At 40.0% G+C, this 25,471-nt stretch overlaps 1 protein-coding gene across 1 annotated transcript; it reads left to right on the plus strand.

Moving 5' to 3' along the window:
• Nucleotides 1-868: 868 nt before the first annotated feature.
• Nucleotides 869-15,666, plus strand: LOC118390626 (periostin-like; the record flags this gene model as incomplete). The annotated part of the gene is made up of 9 exons (XM_052457483.1): nucleotides 869-971; nucleotides 1,161-1,228; nucleotides 1,354-1,399; nucleotides 1,490-1,543; nucleotides 4,649-5,113; nucleotides 5,640-5,705; nucleotides 8,467-8,553; nucleotides 8,854-8,892; nucleotides 13,351-15,666. Coding segments are annotated over 9 exons (1,047 nt in total), but the record flags the coding sequence as incomplete, so codon positions are not given.
• Nucleotides 15,667-25,471: the final 9,805 nt, after the last annotated feature.

The raw sequence follows: 25,471 nt of genomic DNA on the forward strand, positions 1-25,471 counted from the left end.
CTGATGTCATTAGTAACGGAATCATTTTGACTGTGTTTCCACTGCTGTTATCATCATATATCCTTATTGCTGTTTCATCTCCCAAGTGAAACTTGATCAATGACAACTTGATCAATGACAACTTGATCAATGACAACTTGATCAATGACAACTTGATCAATGACAACTTGATCAATGACAACTTGATCAATGACAACTTGATCAATGACAACTTGATCAATGACAACTTGATCAATGACAACTTGATCAATGACAATGTTGGAGTACAAACAGCCAACAGAGTTACAGTTCTGTGTTAGCTGGAAAACGCTGCTCGTGCGTAGATCATGTTTTAGGGTTTTGGAGTTCATTTGAATATTATAATTATTATTAAGTAATCATGTTATTAGCACTCCCAGTTGCACAAGTCTATCCATGTATACTGTACCCCATCCTATTACTATTGGTTACAGTAATAACAATGGTTATAACTGGTTATAACTCTTAGGACCCTTGTTATGACAGGTAACCAATAGTATTTGGAGTTGTTCACCTTTCATAACGAGGGTCCTAAGTGTTATAAACCATTAATAACCATTGTTATTAATACATGAATAATGTTATTAATAACAATGGTTATAACTGTTTAGAACACTTAGGACCCTTCTTATGACAGGTGAACAAGTCCATCATGTCTATTATTGGTAATCCTGTAGTTATAGCGTTAGTTATAACACTGTTATGACTGTTGAACAACTCCATGTCTATTATTGGTAATCCTGTAGTTATAGCGTTAGTTATAACACTGTTATGACTGTTGAACAACTCCATGTCTATTATTGGTAATCCTGTAGTTATAGCACTGTTATGACTTTGTTCTTAACGACAGGTGAACAAGTCCATCCAGGTGAACTCGCTGGACGTGCCAGACATTGATCTGATGGCCACCAATGGAGTGATTCACGTAGTAAAGAACATCCTTTACCCTGGGGGTGAGTTTGTGTGTGTGTGCGTGTGTGTGCGTGTGTGTGCGTGTGTGCGTGTGTGTGTGTGTGTGTGTGTGTGTGTGTGTGTGTGTGTGTGTGTGTGTGTGTGTGTGTGTGTGTGTGTGTGTGTGTGTGTGTGTGTGTGTGTGTGTGTGTGTGTGTGTGTGTGTGTAACCGTGTATCTGTGATCTCCAGACCTGCCTGTGGGTCGCGAGTCCCTACTGGTGCTGCTGAAGAAACTCATCAAGTACATCCAGATCAAGGTAGCTGTGTGTGTGTGTAGTGTGTGTATGTGTGTGTTTTATTGTCTGGCCATATCTTCAGTCATATATATTTAACTTCTGTCTCACCTTTTACCCCCAACCTCTCATGTGTTGTTGTGTTTTAGTATGTCTCTGGATTCTCCTACACCAAAATCCCCCTCACCTTCATCAGTAAGTTCATCATTACCGTCTTCATCATCATCGTCGTCGATTGTTCTGAACACGGACGTAATACCAGCTTTTGTTCGTTTTGTTTTGCAGAGAGGACAATCACCACGACAACTCACGTCCAAACGGAATCACACGTGGATTCAGGTAAACAGATGTTTATGTTTCATATAATAGAATCTCTTCGGCCCTGCGGCAGCCCTGTATGTTACTGTAGCGACCTGGCAACTTTGTCAAGGGGTTCGGATCTCATAATGGCTCAAGTGTCGGGCAAGTGGTTACTCTGATAGACAGCGGCTGATCCAGTAGTTTATCTTCCATGTAGAATATTGACCTCTGTCCGTCCCATGTGGAATATTGACCTCTGTCCCTCCCATGTGGAATATTGACCTCTGTCCCTCCCATGTGGAATATTGACCTCTGTCCCTCCCATGTGGAATATTGACCTCTGTCCCTCCCATGTGGAATATTGACCTCTGTCCCTCCCATGTGGAATATTGACCTCTGTCCCTCCCATGTGGAATATTGACCTCTGTCCCTCCCATGTGGAATATTGACCTCTGTCCCTCCCATGTGGAATATTGACCTCTAAGTGGTCTCTTGTTGATGATATTGGTCTCTGTTGATGTGGAATATTGGTCTCTTGTCCCTCCCATGAGGAATATTGACCTGTCACTGTCCCATGTGGAATATTGACCTCTGGCCAGTATCTGACCTTTTCCCATGTGGAATATTGACCCTGTCCACCGTGGAGCCTGGTCCCTCCCATGTGGAATATTGACCTCTGTCCCTCCCATGTGGATAACTAGTTTGGAATATTGACTATTTAGGATGTAAGATTGACCTCTGCCCTCCCATGTGGAATATTGACCTCTGCTGCATACATGTTTGGAATAATGACCTCTGTATACAAATAATGGTATATTGACCTCTGTCCCATGTGGATTCTTGAAGAATGTAACTTAGAAATGCTTCTGTCCTTCCCATGTGGAATATTGACTTAGTTCAACTCTCAGTCCCTCCCATGTATAATCTTGACCTCTGTCCCTCCCATGTGGTTCCAAGTACTTATTTCAAATGTGACCTCTGTCCCTCCCAGCTGTGGAATATTGACCTCTGTCCCTTTCTATCTTCCATGTTAATATTGACCTCCTATTGATAATGTAGCCTCTAAGTGGTCTCTTGTTGATGAGGTGATTGGTCTCTTGTTGATGAGGTAATTGGTCTCTTGTTGATGAGGTAATTGAGCTGTCACTGTATCTCTGTGGGTTGTCCATCCTGTATCTGTCCTTTTGGGTCTGTCCCAATCCACCGTGAGCCTGGCTGTGTTCTGATATCTCTGTGGGGATAATCTCTTTGGTGTGGCTTTTGATATCTCTGAGGGTTGTCCTCCCGTTAAAGGGGCAATCTGCAATTGCTGCATACATTTTTGGAATAATGGTATACAAATAATGGTATACAGTATTGCCCATTGATTCTTGAAGAATGTAACTTAGAAATGCTTCATGAGCTTAGTTCAACTGTCGTACCCCATCAGAACCCAAAGTATAATCTTGATTGACTCCAGATGGTTCCAAGTACTTATTTCAAATGTAACCCAGAGAACTCTAGCTGTGGTTTTCTATCTGGTTGAGAGCTGTTCAGACAGCTGAGGTTTGTAGAGGTCTATGTATCTGAAAGGTGTGTTCTGATTCCAGATATCTCTGTAGGTTGTCCATCTCTTTATTGTGTTCTGATATCTCTGTAGGTTGTCCATCTCTGTATTGTGTTCTGATATCTCTGTGGGTTGTCCATCTCTGTATTGTGTTCTGATATCTCTGTAGGTTGTCCATCTCTGTATTGTGTTCTGATATCTCTGTGGGTTGTCCATCTCTGTATTGTGTCCTGATATCTCTGTAGGTTGTCCATCTCTTTATTGTGTTCTGATATCTCTGTGGGTTGTCCATCTCTTTATTGTGTTCTGATATCTCTGTAGGTTGTCCATCTCTGTATTGTGTTCTGATATCTCTGTAGGTTGTCCATCTCTGTATTGTGTTCTGATATCTCTGTAGGTTGTCCATCTCTTTATTGTGTTCTGATATCTCTGTGGGTTGTCCATCTCTGTATTGTGTTCTGATATCTCTGTAGGTTGTCCATCTCTGTATTGTGTTCTGATTCCAGCTATCTCTGTGGGTTGTCCATCTCTGTATTGTGTTCTGATTCCAGCTATCTCTGTGGGTTGTCCATCTCTTTATTGTGTTCTGATATCTCTGTGGGTTGTCCATCTCTGTATTGTGTTCTGATATCTCTGTAGGTTGTCCATCTCTTTATTGTGTCCTGATATCTCTGTGGGTTGTCCATCTCTGTATTGTGTTCTGATATCTCTGTGGGTTGTCCTTATCTGTATTGTGTTCTGATATCTCTGTGGGTTGTCCATCTCTGTATTGTGTTCTGATATCTCTGTGGGTTGTCCATCTCTTTATTGTGTTCTGATATCTCTGTGGGTTGTCCATCTCTTTATTGTGTTCTGATATCTCTGTGGGTTGTCCATCTCTGTATTGTGTTCTGATATCTCTGTAGGTTGTCCATCTCTTTATTGTGTTCTGATATCTCTGTGGGTTGTCCATCTCTGTATTGTGTTCTGATATCTCTGTAGGTTGTCCATCTCTTTATTGTGTCCTGATATCTCTGTGGGTTGTCCATCTCTTTATTGTGTTCTGATATCTCTGTGGGTTGTCCATCTCTTTATTGTGTTCTGATATCTCTGTAGGTTGTCCATCTCTTTATTGTGTTCTGATATCTCTGTGGGTTGTCCATCTCTGTATTGTGTTCTGATATCTCTGTGGGTTGTCCATCTCTTTATTGTGTTCTGATTCCAGATATCTCTGTGGGTTGATCTGATCTCAGATCTGTCAGCCTTCAGCTGTTCAAGGCTCTAATAGAAACTGACTTATGCTGCAGCACTGAATATCGTCAGGGATATAAAATAGTGTCTCTTCACTCCAGAAATGCGGTAGTCCATAGCTGATTGAAGGCTAGTTTTAGTAACAATGAGGGGTTCACAGGGTTTTGGAAGGGATAAGATAGAAGGCTTCTAATGGGTGCACATTGGTAGCAGTGGGTTCTCACTCATACCGTTCTTTATCAACCTTTTGTATTGATAAATGGTTGGTTGTTAATCAGTACATTTCTCCCATTTCCAATGTATCTTTGCTGGGGTTATAGACCCTTCAGATGCTGAGGATTTAATCCATCTTTCTTCCTCTCCTCCAGTGCCTGAAATCACCAAGGTGACCAGAGTGATCGAAGGAGAGCCGACCCTCACCAAGGTTACGAGACGCATCGAGGGAGTACCGTCCGTCACCAAGGTTACGAGACGCATCGAGGGAGGACCATCCGTCACCAAGGTTACCAGGGTCATCGAGGGCAAACCCGCTATCACCAAGGTTACCAGAGTTGTCGAGGGCGAACCCGCTATCACCAAGGTTACCAGGGTCATCGAGGGCGAACCCGCTATCACCAAGGTTACCAGGGTCATCGAGGGCGAACCCACAATCACCAAGGTTACAAGAGTTGTCGAGGGCAAACCCGCTATCACCAAGGTTACAAGAGTTGTCGAGGGTGAGCCTGCCTTCAACAAGGTTACCAGGGTCATCGAGGGAGAACCAAGCATTACCAAGGTTACCAGGGTCATCGAAGGAGTGCCTTCCATCACAAAGGTCACCAGAGTTATTGAGAGTAAGTTCCCATGTTTCCAAAATGTTGGATCTGGAACATTGGCTCACAGCAAGGTTAAGGCTTGGGTTGGTCAATGGGTCATTGGCTCACAGCAAGGCCGTGGCTAAGGCTTGGGTTGGTCAATGTGTGGGTTAAGCATTGGCTCACAGCAAGGTTACCTTGGGTTGGTCAATGTGTGGGTTAGGTTAGCATTGGCTCATCAAGGCAAGGCTCACAATGTGTGGGTTAGGTTAGTTGGCTCACAGAGGCCGTAAAGGCTTCCCAATGTGTGGGTTATGTTTCACAAAATTGTTGGATCTGGAACATTGGCTCACAGCAAGGCCGTGGCTAAGGCTTGGGTTGGTCAATTTGTGGGTTAGGATAGCATTTGAAAGATTTCCTTGAGAAGCAAACGAAGGTTTGGGACTCACAGCTCTCTGACGTCACGTTGAGGATAGTTTAATGTAAATATTACATTGACCTGCTGCCGGGTTGAGTTAGATTACAGTGGGAGACATAAATAACTCCTCTCTATCCTCTCACACAGCTCACCGTGGTTCCTCCGATGGAAGGCTGAAGACTGAAGGAGACATCAACGAGATGCTTGAGGAAGGTCAGTAAAGATTTGCTACTTTAATCCTTCAGATGTAGTACTTCAAGAAATAATCCATAGTGTTATATCTATTCATATCAAACGTATACAGATGCTGTTTCTTAATTTGATCATCCTGCTGTGCGAAGGTGGTGTATTGGAGATTTAAAAACGCTTCTTACGTTTGTAATTTCCACTTTAATATTTCAGACTTGATTTACCGTTAAAAAGAAATGTCCTGGAATTATTATCCACATAACGATTTACATTTCCTGTTCCTGCACCTTTATTTTCCTGCTGTAGCAAACTGGCTCAAATTAAGATGCGGCATCTGTATCAATATATGGACGTCTTTAAACAATATAAGGTATAGACGTCAATATATGTTAAGACGAAGAGGAGGAAAAGCCCCTTACACTACAGACGTCAATGTATGTTGACATTTTATAGACCTCAACGTTATGTTAACATTCCCCAGACGTCAATTTATGTTAACAATATAATGATATATTCTCATCATGTCCCTCATTTCCTCAGGGATATATATATATATATATAGTTGAATAATATTTAATGCAAAGCTTTTGCATGTTTGCCATTGGAGAAAAGGCATCTACTCCTAATATTGTCCATATAGCTTTGTAACATGTTGACCAGTTGTTGATGGAGATTTACATACATGCACGTCGCCTAGTCATGTTGTATGTGACACGTTTGTGCTACGTTACGTTGAAAGCCTGAGATCTGTTGGTGAAGCCTCTCCTGTTCCCAAATGCTAATGTTGGACAACTTTCAATCCAGCAACAATGTGTTTCGTGTTTTCTTGTAACTACGTTAAGAATTAATAATAATATATAATAATATATGCCATTTAGCAGACGCTTTTATCCAAAGCGACTTACAGTCATGTGTGCATACATTCTACGTATTGGCAGGTGCAGTGTATTGAGATACTGTCTGTCAAATATCTCTGAAACAGACCTCCGCAGGGGAGCAGACATCAACTAGTGCGTTTTAGAGACCGAAACGGACTTTTGATCAAGAGCTTGATAATTAGTTGACAAGTTGAATCAGGTGTATTAGTTCTGGAATATTTGAAATGCATCTGCATTCTGTTGTAGTCCATGTTCTGTTGTAGTCCATATTCTGTTGTAGTCCCATGTTCTGTTGTAGTCCATATTCTGTTGTAGTCCATGTTCTGTTGTAGTCCCATGTTCTGTTGTAGTCCATATTCTGTTGTAGTCCATGTTCTGTTGTAGTCCATGTTCTGTTGTAGTCCATGTTCTGTTGTAGTCCATATTCTGTTGTAGTCCATATTCTGTTGTAGTCCATATTCTGTTGTAGTCCATGTTCTGTTGTAGTCCATATTCTGTTGTAGTCCATGTTCTGTTGTAGTCCATGTTCTGTTGTAGTCCATATTCTGTTGTAGTCCATGTTCTGTTGTAGTCCATGTTCTGTTGTAGTCCATGTTCTGTTGTAGTCCATGTTCTGTTGTAGTCCATATTCTGTTGTAGTCCATGTTCTGTTGTAGTCCATGTTCTGTTGTAGTCCATATTCTGTTGTAGTCCATGTTCTGTTGTAGTCCATGTTCTGTTGTAGTCCATGTTCTGTTGTAGTCCATGTTCTGTTGTAGTCCATATTCTGTTGTCGTCCCATGTTCTGTTGTCGTCCCATGTTCTGTTGTAGTCCATGTTCTGTTGTAGTCCATGTTCTGTTGTAGTCCCATGTTCTGTTGTAGTCCATGTTCTGTTGTAGTCCATGTTCTGTTGTAGTCCATGTTCTGTTGTAGTCCATGTTCTGTTGTAGTCCATATTCTGTTGTAGTCCATGTTCTGTTGTAGTCCATGTTCTGTTGTAGTCCATGTTCTGTTGTAGTCCATGTTCTGTTGTAGTCCATATTCTGTTGTCGTCCCATGTTCTGTTGTAGTCCATGTTCTGTTGTAGTCCATGTTCTGTTGTAGTCCATGTTCTGTTGTAGTCCCATGTTCTGTTGTAGTCCATGTTCTGTTGTAGTCCATGTTCTGTTGTAGTCCATGTTCTGTTGTAGTCCATGTTCTGTTGTAGTCCATGTTCTGTTGTAGTCCATATTCTGTTGTAGTCCATGTTCTGTTGTAGTCCATATTCTGTTGTAGTCCATGTTTTGTTGTAGTCCATATTCTGTTGTAGTCCATATTCTGTTGTAGTCCATATTCTGTTGTAGTCCATATTCTGTTGTAGTCCCTGTTTTGTTGTAGTCCATATTCTGTTGTAGTCCATATTCTGTTGTAGTCCATATTCTGTTGTAGTCCATATTCTGTTGTAGTCCCTGTTTTGTTGTAGTCCATATTCTGTTGTAGTCCATATTCTGTTGTAGTCCATATTCTGTTGTAGTCCATGTTCTGTTGTAGTCCATATTCTGTTGTAGTCCATATTCTGTTGTAGTCCATGTTCTGTTGTAGTCGAGGGTCGCGGGTACAGGACCAGGGTCGCGGGTACAGGACCAGGGTCGAGGGTCGAGGACCAGGGTCGAGGGTACAGGACCAGGGTCGAGGGTACAGGACCAGGGTCGAGGGTCGAGGGTACAGGGTCGAGGGTACAGGGTACAGGACCAGGGTCGAGGGTACAGGACCAGGGTCGAGGGTACAGGACCAGGGTCGAGGGTACAGGACCAGGGTCGAGGGTACAGGACCAGGGTCGAGGGTACGGGACCAGAACTAGGGAGCTGTGTACAGCAGTGTGAAACCGTATCTGTGGATCCATGCATCCGCCATTTTGTGTCTAACAGCTCCAGTTTCCTCCCACAGGCCCGGAATTCTCTAAGATCACCACCATCCACGGCAACCCGGAAATGGTCGACCAAGAGTCAGAGAGGATCACCAAACTAATCCAAGGTCAGAACCGAATAAGATTTTCAGACCTGAAGACAAGTTGTCTCTGTTAAGTATCTTTGCCTAATTTAAACAACACACAAGCATGCACGCAATAACAGTGAGGATATCCTCCCTGCATAGCGTTGCTAATGGCTTTTGCTTCAGAAATATGCATATTTTGTAACACAGAAAGGTGTCAGGAAAGCCATTTCACAAAGTGTCTTGCGTTCTTGCATTGGGTACTTGCATAAGGTATATATTGTGTGTTAGGCTGCATGTTCCATTTGAGTGATGTTTTGTTATCTCTCTCTCTCTCTACAGGTGGAGGTGGTATAGGGGCCCCTGCCAAAAGAGCTCCTGGTAACTACAGAGACATGACAAGACACACACATACACACACCACACATCAGTGAAATTACAACTCATTCAGCAGCAGGTTCGTCAACAGCCCTACTTAACACTGATGATCAAAACAACAAATGATTGTTGTCAGCACTGTAAGACACTATGCAGACAGTCACCAAGTCAACACTATGCAGACAGTCACCAAGTCAACACTATGCAGACAGTCACCAAGTCACCACTATGCAGACAGTCACCAAGTCACCACTATGCAGACAGTCACCAAGTCAACACTATGCAGACAGTCACCAAGTCAACAATATGCAGACAGTCACCAAGTCACCACTATGCAGACAGTCACCAAGTCAACACTATGCAGACAGTCACCAAGTCACCACTATGCAGACAGTCACCAAGTCAACACTATGCAGACAGTCACCAAGTCAACAATATGCAGACAGTCACCAAGTCAACACAATATGCAGACAGTCACCAAGTCAACAATATGCAGACAGTCACCAAGTCACCACAATATGCAGACAGTCACCAAGTCAACAATATGCAGACAGTCACCAAGTCACCAAGTCAACAATATGCAGACAGTCACCAAGTCAACACTATGCAGACAGTCACCAAGTCAACAATATGCAGACAGTCACCAAGTCAACAATATGCAGACAGTCACCAAGTCAACAATATGCAGACAGTCACCAAGTCACCACTATGCAGACAGTCACCAAGTCAACAATATGCAGACGGTCACCAAGTCACCAACTCAACAATATGCAGATAGTCACCAACTCAACAATAAGCAGACAGTCACCAAGTCAACAATATGCAGACAGTCACCAAGTCACCAAGTCAACACTATGCAGACAGTCACCAAGTCAACAATATGCAGACAGTCACCAAGTCAACAATATGCAGACAGTCACCAAGTCAACAATATGCAGACAGTCACCAAGTCACCACTATGCAGACAGTCACCAAGTCAACAATATGCAGACAGTCACCAAGTCACCACTATGCAGACAGTCACCAAGTCAACAATATGCAGACAGTCACCAAGTCAACAATATGCAGACAGTCACCAAGTCAACACTATGCAGACAGTCACCAAGTCAACAATATGCAGACAGTCACCAAGTCAACACTATGCAGACAGTCACCAAGTCACCAATATGCAGACAGTCATCAAGTCACCAATATGCAGACAGTCACCAAGTCAACACTATGCAGACAGTCACCAAGTCAACAATATGCAGACAGTCACCAAGTCAACACTATGCAGACAGTCACCAAGTCAACAATATGCAGACAGTCACCAAGTCACCACTATGCAGACAGTCATCAAGTCACCACTATGCAGACAGTCACCAAGTCAACAATATGCAGACAGTCACCAAGTCACCACTATGCAGACAGTCACCAAGTCACCACTATGCAGGCAGTCATCAAGTCACCACTATGCAGACAGTCACCAAGTCAACAATATGCAGACAGTCACCAAGTCAACACTATGCAGACAGTCACCAAGTCACCACTATGCAGACAGTCACCAAGTCAACACTATGCAGACAGTCACCAAGTCACCAACTCTACAATATGCAGACAGTCACCAACTCAACAATATGCAGACAGTCACCAAGTCAACAATATGCAGACAGTCACCAAGTCAACAATATGCAGACAGTCACCAAGTCACCAACTCTACAATATGCAGACAGTCACCAACTCAACAATATGCAGACAGTCACCAAGTCAACAATATGCAGACAGTCACCAAGCAGACAGTCAACAATATGCAGACAGTCACCAAGTCAACACTATGCAGACAGTCACCAAGTCAACAATATGCAGACAGTCAGTCAACAATATGCAGACAGTCACCAAGTCAACACTATGCAGACAGTCACCAAGTCAACAATATGCAGACAGTCACCAATCACCAATGCAGACAGTCACCAAGTCAACACTATGCAGACAGTCACCAAGTCAACAATATGCAGACAGTCACCAAGTCAACACTATGCAGACAGTCACCAAGTCAACAATATGCAGACAGTCACCAAGTCAACAGTCACCAAGTCAACAATATGCAGACAGTCACCAAGTCAACAATATGCAGACAGTCACCAATTCAACACTATGCAGACAGTCACCAAGTCACCAAGTCAACAATATGCAGACAGTCACCAAGTCACCAAGTCAACACTATGCAGACAGTCACCAAGTCAACACTATGCAGACAGTCACCAAGTCAACACTATGCAGACAGTCACCAAGTCAACAATATGCAGACAGTCACCAAGTCAACACTATGCAGACAGTCACCAAGTCAACAATATGCAGACAGTCACCAAGTCAACAATATGCAGACAGTCACCAAGTCACCACTATGCAGACAGTCACCAAGTCAACAATATGCAGACAATATGCAGACCAGTCACCAACTCAACAATATGCAGACAGTCACCAAGTCAACAATATGCAGACAGTCACCAAGTCACCACAATATGCAGACAGTCACCAAGTCAACAATATGCAGACAGTCACCAAGTCAACAATATGCAGACAGTCACCAAGTCAACAATATGCAGACAGTCACCAAGTCAACAATATGCAGACAGTCACCAAGTCAACAATATGCAGACAGTCACCAAGTCAACACTATGCAGACAGTCACCAAGTCAACACTATGCAGACAGTCACCAAGTCAACAATATGCAGACAGTCACCAAGTCAACAATATGCAGACAGTCACCAAGTCAACACTATGCAGACAGTCACCAAGTCAACACTATGCAGACAGTCACCAAGTCACCAAGTCAACAATATGCAGACAGTCACCAAGTCACCAAGTCAACACTATGCAGACAGTCACCAAGTCAACACTATGCAGACAGTCACCAAGTCAACACTATGCAGACAGTCACCAAGTCAACAATATGCAGACAGTCACCAAGTCAACACTATGCAGACAGTCACCAAGTCAACAATATGCAGACAGTCACCAAGTCACCAAGTCAACAATATGCAGACAGTCACCAAGTCAACAATATGCAGACAGTCACCAAGTCAACAATATGCAGACAGTCACCAAGTCAACACTATGCAGACAGTCACCAAGTCAACAATATGCAGACAGTCACCAAGTCAACACTATGCAGACAGTCACCAAGTCAACAATATGCAGACAGTCACCAAGTCAACAATATGCAGACAGTCACCAAGTCAACAATATGCAGACAGTCACCAAGTCAACACTATGCAGACAGTCACCAAGTCAACACTATGCAGACAGTCACCAAGTCAACAATATGCAGACAGTCACCAAGTCAACAATATGCAGACAGTCACCAAGTCAACAATATGCAGACAACCAATATTCAGACAGTCACCAAGTCACCACTATGCAGACAGTCACCAAGTCAACACTATGCAGACAGTCACCAAGTCAACAATATGCAGACAGTCACCAAGTCAACACTATGCAGACAGTCACCAAGTCACCACTATGCAGACAGTCACCAAGTCAACAATATGCAGACAGTCACCAAGTCAACAATATGCAGACAGTCACCAAGTCACCACTATGCAGACAGTCACCAATTCAACACTATGCAGACAGTCACCAAGTCACCAAGTCAACAATATGCAGACAGTCACCAAGTCACCAAGTCAACACTATGCAGACAGTCACCAAGTCAACACTATGCAGACAGTCACCAAGTCAACAATATGCAGACAGTCACCAAGTTAACAATATGCAGACAGTCACCAACAATATGCAGACAGTCACCAAGTCAACAATATGCAGACAGTCACCAAGTCAACAATATGCAGACAGTCACCAAGTCACCACTATGCAGACAGTCACCAAGTCACCACTATGCAGACAGTCACCAAGTCAACAATATGCAGACAGTCACCAAGTCAACAATATGCAGACAGTCACCAAGTCAACAATATGCAGACAGTCACCAAGTCAACAATATGCAGACAGTCACCAACTCAACAATATACAGACAGTCACCAAGTTACCAACTCAACACTATGCAGACAGTCACCAAGTCACCACTATGCAGACAGTCACCAAGTCAACAATATGCAGACAGTCACCAAGTCAACAATATGCAGACAGTCACCAAGTCAACAATATGCAGACAGTCACCAAGTCAACAATATGCAGACAGTCACCAACTCAACAATATACAGACAGTCACCAAGTTACCAACTCAACAATATGCAGACAGTCACCAACTCAACAATATGCAGACAGTCCCTAAGTCTACCGATCAAATATCTGTTATCGTTGGAAAACCCTAACCTGTGATTCATACTGGTGGTCTCTACCTCTCTTTCTCTGTCTCTGTTTCTCTCTTTCCATTTATTTTTCTGTTATACTCTTATTTTTCCTTTCCATCTCTTCTTCCTCTTCGGTGACTTTTCTTCTGTCCATCTCTTTCTCTACAGTTGGTGTAAGGAGGAAGAAGGTAAGGCTGGTTAGACGCCACAACAACCAAAAGTCACATCCAGCCAAGACCAGTCCATACCAGTCCAGGCCTGCGCAGTCCATATCAGTCCAGCCCTGACCAGTCCATTTCAGTCCAGTCCTGACCCGCCCAGACCAGTAAAGACCAGTCTAAACCAGTAAAACCAAACAAGTAAAGACCAATAAAGACCAATCCAGACAAGACCAGACCAGTAAAGACCAGTCCAGACCAGTAAAGACCAGTCCAAATCAAATCAAATCAAATGTATTTATAGAGCCCTTCGTACATCAGCTGATATCTCAAAGTGCTGTACAGAAACCCAGCCTAAAACCCCAAACAGCAAACAATGCAGGTGTAGAAGCACGGTAGCTAGGAAAAACTCCCTAGAAAGGCAGGAACCTAGGAAGAAACCTAGAGAGGAACCAGGCTATGTGGGGTCCAGACCAATAAAGACCAGTAAAGACCAGTCCAGACCTATAAAGACCAGTCCAGACCAGTAAAGACCAGTCCAGACCAGTAAAGACCAGTCAAGACCAGTAAAGACCAGTCCAGACTAGTAAGAACCGGTAATGACCAGTAAAGACCAGTCCAGACTAGTAAAAACCGGTAATGACCAGTAAAGACCAGTCCAGACTAGTAAAAACCGGTAATGACCAGTAAAGACCAGTCCAGACTAGTAAGAACCGGTAATGACCAGTCTAGAGCAGACTAGCCCTGCAGGAATATCTTTACAGATCACCATAGAGACACTGCAAGGAGCTCGCCAAGGTATACAGCAACACAAAAACACTTTCTAAGTTCCCTTGATGGGAAACAAAAGGAAGAACCCATGTGGAACATCTATAACAATTAAGTAATCGCCCTGGGGAGCAAAAGAGGTTGAAAAGGTGTTGGAAATACGCATTTTTGGGGGATGAAAAGAGGTTTAAAATACATAGTTTCAACCAATTTTGCTCACTGGGCAGCGGTGAACAATGAAATCAACCTAGAGTGAATCAACTGGGCCAATGGTGTCGGACATGATGTTTTAACAATGCTAAGAGAATCAGTTATCCTACACGTAATGTTTGCACTGTATGCCAAGAAAGGAACTTTTATCAACTTTTATCAACTTTTGCTTTGGTATGGATGAGGTAGAACATTGGAAATAATAATTGTTTGGTGGAAAATAATAAACGTTTGTTTTTTGTTAATCACATGGTTTAATAAGGTGAAGACATTTTGTACGTTTTTTTATGGTGCTGGCATTCTGTATTGTGCATCTCGAACCAATAGAAATGAAGCACTCTGTCTTATAGTTGCTTCTTGACCAATAAGACTTAAGCATTCTGTTTTATGGATGCATCTCAACCAATAGAAATTAAGCAATACTTTTTATCCTTTAAAGATGCTGTAGTTATCGAAACTTGACAACCTACCAGGTTTCTTTAGTTTTACTTAGTTTTTAGTTTTTCCTGTTTCGATTACTGTTTTCTGATTCATTTGTTGGGGTTTGTTATTGAGACTGTTGATGTTCAGTTGTACAATAAGACCTACCCAACATAAGACCTACCCAACATAGACCTACACAACATAGACCTACACAACATAGACCTACACAACATAAGACCTACCCAACATAAGACCTACACAACATAGACCTACACAACATAGACCTACACAACATAGACCTACCCAACATAGACCTACCCAACATAGACCTACACAACATAGACCTACCCAACATAGACCTACCCAACATAGACCTACACAACATAGACCTACACAACATAGACCTACCCGACATAAGACCTACCCAACATAGACCTACCCAACATAGACCTACCTACACAACATAAGACCTACCTACCCAACATAGACCTACACAACATAAGACCTACACAACATAGACCTACCCAACATAGACCTACCCAACATAGACCTACCCAACATAGACCAACCCAACATAGACCTACCTACCCAACATAGACCTACTCAACATAGACCAACCCAACATAGACCTACCTACCCAACATAGACCTACCCAACATAGACCTACCCAACATAGACCTACCCAACATAGACCTACACAACATAGACCTACCTACCCAACATAGACCTACCCAACATAGACCTACCCAACATAGACCTACCTACCCAACATAGACCTACCTACCCAACATAGACCTACCTACCCAACATAGACCTACCCAACATAGACCTACCCAACATAGACCTACACAACATAGACCTACCCAACATAGACCTAACCAACATGTATTAGAAATAAATGTTCAATAAATGTTTTTTTATCATGTCTGGTCATATGTGTATTGTATTCAATCTTTATTTTAGCAGTGATTCCTATTGTTACTGAGGTGTCTTTTACAGAGGAACCCTGCACTACAAGGCCAGCAGCAATTACACACAGACCATTAGACAAAGACCATTACACACAGACCATTAGAAAGACCATTACACACAGACCATTAGACAAAGACCATTACAAAGACCATTAGACACAGACCTTTAGACAAAGACCATTACAAAGACCATTACACACAGACCATTAGACAAAGACCATTAGAAAGACCATTACACACAGACCATTAGACACAGACCATTACACACAGACCATTACACAAAGACCATTACAAAGACCATTACACACAGACCATTAGACAAAGACCATTAAACACAGACCATTAGACAAAGACCATTACAAAGACCATTACACACAGACCATTAGACAAAGACCATTAGAAAGACCATTACACACAGACCATTAGACACAGACCATTACACACAGACCATTACACAAAGACCATTACAAAGACCATTACACACAGACCATTAGACAAAGACCATTAAACACAGACCATTAGACAAAGACCATTACAAAGACCATTACACACAGACCATTAGACAAAGACCATTACACACAGACCATTAGACAAAGACCATTACAAAGACCATTACACACAGACCATTAGACAAAGACCATTACACACAGACCATTAGACAAAGTGAATTAGACAAAGACCATTACACACAGACCATTACACAAAGACCATTAGACAAAGACCATTAGACAAAGACCATTACACACAGACCATTAGACAAAGACCATTAGACAAAGACCATTACACACAGACCATTAGACAAAGACCATTAGACAAAGACAATTAGACAAAGTGAATTAGACAAAGACCATTACACAAAGACCATTAGACAAAGACCATTACACACAGACCATTAGACAAAGACCATTAGACAAAGACCATTAGACAAAGACCATTAGACAAAGACCATTAGACAAAGACCATTACACACAGACCATTAGACAAAGACCATTAGACAAAGACCATTAGACAAAGACCATTAGACAAAGACCATTAGACAAAGACCATTACACACAGACCATTAGACAAAGACCATTAGACAAAGACCATTAGACAAAGACCATTAGAGAAAGACCATTAGACAAAGACCATTAGACACAGACCATTAGACAAAGACCATTAGACAAAGACCATTACACACAGACCATTACACACAGACCATTACACACAGACCATTACACACAGACCATTAGACAAAGACCATTAGACAAAGACCATTACACACAGACCATTAGACAAAGACCATTACACACAGACCATTAGACAAAGACCATTAGACAAAGACCATTAGACAAAGACCATTACACACAGACCATTACACACAGACCATTAGACAAAGACCATTAGACAAAGACCATTAGACAAAGACCATTAGACAAAGACCAATAGACAAAGACCATTACACACAGACCATTACACACAGACCATTAGACAAAGACCATTAGTCAAAGACCATTAGACAAAGACCATTACACACAGACCATTACACACAGACCATTAGACAAAGACCATTAGACAAAGACAATTAGACAAAGACCATTAGACAAAGACCATTACACACAGACCATTACACACAGACCATTAGACAAAGACCATTAGACAAAGACAATTAGACAAAGTGAATTAGACAAAGACCATTAGACAAAGACCATTAGACAAAGACCATTAGACAAAGACCATTAGACAAAGACCATTACACACAGACCAATAGACAAAGACCATTAGACAAAGACCATTAGACAAAGACCATTAGACAAAGACCATTAGACAAAGACCATTACACACAGACCATTAGACACAGACCATTACACACAGACCATTAGACAAAGACCATTACACACAGACCATTAGACAAAGACCATTACACAAAGACAATTACACACAGACCATTACACAAAGACAATTAGACAAAGTGAATTAGACAAAGTGAATTACACATATAGTATACAGGATCAGAATATATGATTAGAATACATGATTAGAATACATGATTAGAATATATGATTAGAATACATAATCAGAATACATGATTAGAATACATCATCAGAATACATGATTAGAATACATAATCAGAATACAGGATCAGAATATATGATTAGCATACATGATTAGAATACGTAATCAGAATACATGATTAGAATACATGATTAGAATACGTAATCAGAATACATGATTAGAATACATGATTAGAATACATGATTAGAATACATGATTAGAATATATGATTAGAATACATAATCAGAATACATGATCAGAATACATGATTAGAATACATAATTAGAATACATAATCAGAATACATGATTAGAATACATGATCAGAATACATGATTAGAATACATGATTAGAATATATGATTAGAATACATAATCAGAATACATGATCAGAATACATGATTAGAATACATAATTAGAATACATAATCAGAATACATGATTAGAATACATGATCAGAATACATGATTAGAATACATGATTAGAATATGATCAGAATACATGATTAGAATACATGATTAGAATACAGGATCAGAATACATAATTAGAATACATGTTCAGAATACATGATTAGAATACATGATTAGAATACATGATTAGAATATGATTAGAATACATGATTAGAATACATGATTAGAATACAGGATTAGAATACATGATTAGAATACATGTTCAGAATACATGATTAGAATACATGATCATAATACATGATTAGAATACATGATTAGAATACATGATTAGAATACATGATTCGAATACATGATCAGAATACATTATTAGAATACATGATTAGAATACATGATTAGAATATGATCAGAATACATGATTAGAATACATGTTCAGAATACATGATTAGAATACATGATCAGAATACATGATCAGAATACATGATTAGAATACATGATTAGAATATGATTAGAATACATGATTAGAATACATGATTAGAATACATGATCAGAATACATGATTAGAATACATGATTAGAATACATGATTAGAATACATGATTAGAATACAGGATCAGAATACATGATTAGAATACATGATTAGAATACATGATTAGAATACAGGATCAGAATACATGATTAGAATACAGGATCAGAATACATGATTAGAATACAGGATCAGAATACATGATTAGAATACAGGATCAGAATACATGATTAGAATACATGATTATAATACATGATTAGAATACATGATTAGAATATATGATTAGAATACATAATCAGAATACATGATTAGAATACATAATCAGAATACAGGATCAGAATATATGATTAGCATACATGATTAGAATACGTAATCAGAATACATGATTAGAATACATGATTAGAATACATGATTAGAATATATGATTAGAATATATGATTAGAATACATAATCAGAATACATGATCAGAATACATGATTAGAATACATAATTAGAATACATAATCAGAATACATGATTAGAATACATGATCAGAATACATGATTAGAATACATGATTAGAATATATGATTAGAATACATAATCAGAATACATGATCAGAATACATGATTAGAATACATAATTAGAATACATAATCAGAATACATGATTAGAATACATGATCAGAATACATGATTAGAATACATGATTAGAATACATGATTAGAATATGATCAGAATACATGATTAGAATACATGATTAGAATACAGGATCAGAATACATAATTAGAATACATGTTCAGAATACATGATTAGAATACATGATTAGAATACATGATTAGAATATGATTAGAATACATGATTAGAATACATGATTAGAATACAGGATTAGAATACATGATTAGAATACATGTTCAGAATACATGATTAGAATACATGATCAGAATACATGATTAGAATACATGATTAGAATACATGATCAGAATACATGATTAAAATACATGATTAGAATACATGATTAGAATACATGATTAGAATATGATCAGAATACATGATTAGAATACATGATTAGAATACATGATCAGAATACATGATTAGAATACATGATTAGAATACATGATTAGAATATGATCAGAATACATGATTAGAATACATGATTAGAATACAGGATCAGAATACATGATTAGAATACAGGATTAGAATACATGATTAGAATACATGTTCAGAATACATGATTAGAATACATGATTAGAATACATGATTAGAATACAGGATCAGAATACATGATTAGAATACAGGATCAGAATACATGATTAGAATACATGATTAGAATACATCATCAGAATACATGATTAGAATACATGATTAGAATACATAATCAGAATACATAATTAGAATACATGATCAGAATACATTATTAGAATACATGATTAGAATACATGATTAGAATATGATCAGAATACATGATTAGAATACATGATTAGAATACAGGATCAGAATACATAATTAGAATACATGTTCAGAATACATGATTAGAATACATGATTAGAATACATGATTAGAATATGATTAGAATACATGATTAGAATACATGATTAGAATACATGATTAGAATACATGTTCAGAATACATGATTAGAATACATGATCAGAATACATGATTAGAATACATGATTAGAATACATGATCAGAATACATGATTAAAATACATGATTAGAATACATTATCAGAATACATGATTAGAATACATGATTAGAATACATGATTAGAATATGATCAGAATACATGATTAGAATACATGTTCAGAATACATGATTAGAATACATGATCAGAATACATGATCAGAATACATGATTAGAATACATGATTAGAATACATGATTAGAATATGATTAGAATACATGATTAGAATACATGATTAGAATACATGTTCAGAATACATGATTAGAATACATGATTAGAATACATGATTAGAATACGGGATCAGAATACATGATTAGAATACAGGATCAGAATACATGATTAGAATACATGATTAGAATACATCATCAGAATACATGATTAGAATACATGATTAGAATACATAATCAGAATACATGATCAGAATACATAATCAGAATACATAATCAGAATACATAATCAGAATACATGATCAGAATATATGTTTAGAATACATGATCAGAATACATAATCAGAATACATGATCAGAATATATGTTTAGAATACATGATCAGAATACATAATCAGAATACATGATCAGAATATATGTTTAGAATACATGATCAGAATACATGATCAGAATACATGATTAGAATACATGATCAGAATACATGATCAGAATACATGATTAGAATACATAATCAGAATACATGATCAGAATACATAATCAGAATACATGATCAGAATACATGATTAGAATACATGATCAGAATACATGATCAGAATACATGATTAGAATACATCATCAGAATACATGATCAGATTATATGACCAGAACTCCCTAATACATGATTAGAATATGATCAGAATACATAATCAGAATACATGATCAGAATACATCATCAGAATACATAATCAGAATACATGATCAGAATATATGTTTAGAATACATGATCAGAATACATGATCAGAATACATGATTAGAATACATGATCAGAATACATGATCAGAATACATGATTAGAATACATAATCAGAATACATGATCAGAATACATAATCAGAATACATGATCAGAATACATGATTAGAATACATGATCAGAATACATGATCAGAATACATGATTAGAATACATCATCAGAATACATGATCAGATTATATGACCAGAACTCCCTAATACATGATTAGAATATGATCAGAATACATAATCAGAATACATGATCAGAATACATCATCAGAATACATAATCAGAATACATGATCAGAATATATGTTTAGAATACATGATCAGAATACATGATCAGATTATATGACCAGAACTCCATGAGCATTAAGCAGAAGCACAAGCGTTTCGCTACACTTACAATAACATCTGCTAACCATGTGACCAATAACATCTGCTAACCATGTGACCAATAACATCTGCTAACCATGTGACCAATAACATCTGCTAACCATGTGACCAATAACATCTGCTAACCATGTGACCAATAACATCTGCTAACCATGTGACCAATAACATCTGCTAACCATGTGACCAATAACATCTGCTAACCATGTGACCAATAACATCTGCTAACCATGTGACCAATAACATCTGCTAACCATGTGACCAATAACATCTGCTAACCATGTGACCAATAACATCTGCTAACCATGTGACCAATAACATCTGCTAACCATGTGACCAATAACATCTGCTAACCATGTGCATGTGACCAATAACATCTGCTAACCATGTGTATGTGACCAATAACATCTGCTAACCATGTGTATGTGACCATTAACATCTGCTAACCATGTGTATGTGACCAATAAAATGTGATTTGATTTGATGATCAGAACTCCATGATCAGAATATATGATCTGTCAAGTGACATCGCAAAGGAGATGTTTGATCCACAACATCCATTATTATTTAAGGGATATTGGGGCTCCCGAGTGGCGCAGTGGTCTAAGGCACTGCATCTCAGCGCTAGAGGCGTCACTACAGACCCCTGGTTCAATTACAGGCTGTATCACAGCGGTCTAAGGCACTGCATCTCAGCGCTAGAGGCGTCACTACAGACCCCTGGTTCAATTACAGGCTGTATCACAGCGGTCTAAGGCACTGCATCTCAGCGCTAGAGGCGTCACTACAGACCCCTGGTTCGATTACAGGCTGTATCACAGCGGTCTAAGGCACTGCACCTCAGCGCTAGAGGCGTCACTACAGACCCTGGTTAGATTACAGGCTGCATCACAGCGGTCTAAGGCACTGCACCTCAGCGCTAGAGGCGTCACTACAGACCCTGGTTAGATTACAGGCTGCATCACAGCGGTCTAAGGCACTGCACCTCAGCGCTAGAGGCGTCACTACAGACCCCTGGTTAGATTACAGGCTGTATCACAGCGGTCTAAGGCACTGCACCTCAGCGCTAGAGGCGTCACTACAGACCCCGGTTAGATTACAGGCTGTATCACAGCGGTCTAAGGCACTGCATCTCAGCGCTAGAGGCGTCACTACAGACCCCGGTTAGATTACAGGCTGTATCACAGCGGCCTAAGGCACTGCATCTCAGCGCTAGAGGCGTCACTACAGACCCCTGGTTAGATTACAGGCTGTATCACAGCGGTCTAAGGCACTGCACCTCAGCGCTAGAGGCGTCACTACAGACCCCGGTTAGATTACAGGCTGTATCACAGCGGCCTAAGGCACTGCACCTCAGCGCTAGAGGCGTCACTACAGACCCCGGTTAGATTACAGGCTGTATCACAGCGGTCTAAGGCACTGCACCTCAGCGCTAGAGGCGTCACTACAGACCCCGGTTAGATTACAGGCTGTATCACAGCGGTCTAAGGCACTGCATCTCAGCGCTAGAGGCGTCACTACAGACCCCTGGTTAGATTACAGGCTGTATCACAGCGGTCTAAGGCACTGCACCTCAGCGCTAGAGGCGTCACTACAGACCCTGGTTAGATTACAGGCTGTATCACAGCGGTCTAAGGCACTGCACCTCAGCGCTAGAGGCGTCACTACAGACCCTGGTTAGATTACAGGCTGTATCACAGCGGTCTAAGGCAGTGCACCTTAGCGCTAGAGGCGTCACTACAGTCCCTGGTTAGATTACAGGCTGCATCACAGCGGTCTAAGGCACTGCACCTCAGCGCTAGAGGCGTCACTACAGACCCTGGTTAGATTACAGGCTGTATCACAGCGGTCTAAGGCACTGCACCTCAGCGCTAGAGGCGTCACTACAGACTGTGGTTCGATTCCAGGCTGTATCACAACCGGCTGTGATTGGGAGTCTCGTAGGGCGGTGCACAATTTGCCCAGCGTTGGCCGGGTTTGGCCGGTGTAGGCCGTCATTGTGAATAAGAATTTGCTCTTAACTGTCTTACCAAGTTAAATGTAAAAACCTTAAAATTACAAACAGAATCACATTGCTAACAGATCATTACATCACAACTTTAAAAGGTTTTTCAAATAAATCCCAGATTGACCATTTTGACAATTCATAAAATCATCAAATCCCGAACTTGAGATGGGCAAGACATGAACTCTGACTTCCGTGTCAACCAATCAGAGTCTGAACATTTGTGTAAAAAAAAAAAAAAAAAAAAAAAAAAAAAACGTTTCAGGTCCGTTTGCTCAGCATTTCATTTGTTGACCCTATAACCACAGGTCTGATTCAAACCTGTGATGTTGCATCCTCCTCGACCATGTGTTCATATTGGATTGTTATATTTCTTTCTCTGATTGAGTGGGCGTACCAGATGTGTACGGCAATATACACATGGAGACACTTACGAGTCTTCAAAGGATAGTAAACACGTATTCATCTGTTTAATAAATAGTCGGTAAACAGCAACAGTTATCATTACAAAGGATGGTATTAAATACCAGTCAATTTAAGGGCCGTTGGAGAACAAAACTAAATGTATTTGTCATTTTATACGAGACACTATTCATCCCTACTAATTCAACCACCCTACTAGACACTATTCATCCCTACTAATTCAACCACCCTACTAGACACTATTCATCCCTACTAATTCAACCACCCTACGAGACACTATTCATCCCTACTAATTCAACCACCCTACGAGACACTATTCATCCCTACTAATTCAACCACCCTACGAGACACTATTCATCCCTACTAATTCAACCACCCTACGAGACACTATTCATCCCTACTAATTCAACCACCCTACGAGACACTATTCATCCCTACTAATTCAACCACCCTACGAGACACTATTCATCCCTACTAATTCAACCACCCTACTAGACACTATTCATCCCTACTAATTCAACCACCCTACGAGACACGATTCATCCCTACTAATTCAACCACCCTACGAGACACTATTCATCCCTACTAATTCAACCACCCTACGAGACACTATTCATCCCTACTAATTCAACCACCCTACTAGACACTATTCATCACTAATAATTCAACTACCCTACTAGACACTATTCATCCCTACTAATTCAACCACCCTACTAGACACCAGCACTATTCATCCCTACTAATTCAACCACCCTACTAGAGACACTATTCATCCCTACTAATTCAACCACCCTACTAGACACTATTCATCCCTACTAATTCAACCACCCTACGAGACACTATTCATCCCTACTAATTCAACCACCCTACTAGACACTATTCATCACTAATAATTCAACTACCCTACTAGACACTATTCATCCCTACTAATTCAACCACCCTACTAGACACCAGCACTATTCATCATTACTAATTCAACCACCCTACTAGACACTATTCATCCCTACTAATTCAACCACCCTACGAGACACTATTCATCCCTACTAATTCAACCACCCTACGGGACACTATTCATCCCTACTAATTCAACCACCCTACGAGACACTATTCATCCCTACTAATTCAACCACCCTTCTAGGCAGGGTTGCAAAGAAAAATCCATATCTCAGACTGGCCAATAAAAAGAAAAGATTAAGATGGACATTATATATATATATATATACTGTATATTTTTATAGTGGAAAGTATTCAGACCCCTTGACGTTTTTCCACATTTTGTTCCATTGTATACATAGCGCTTCTGAGTGGCTCAGTGGTCTAAGACACTGCATCACAGTGCAAGAAGTGTCACTGCAGTACCTGGTTTGAATCCAGGCTGGTTAGATTAC

The sequence above is a fragment of the Oncorhynchus keta genome, chromosome 11, assembly GCF_023373465.1.
Source record: "Oncorhynchus keta strain PuntledgeMale-10-30-2019 chromosome 11, Oket_V2, whole genome shotgun sequence".
Classification (NCBI taxonomy): Eukaryota; Metazoa; Chordata; class Actinopteri; order Salmoniformes; family Salmonidae; genus Oncorhynchus; species Oncorhynchus keta.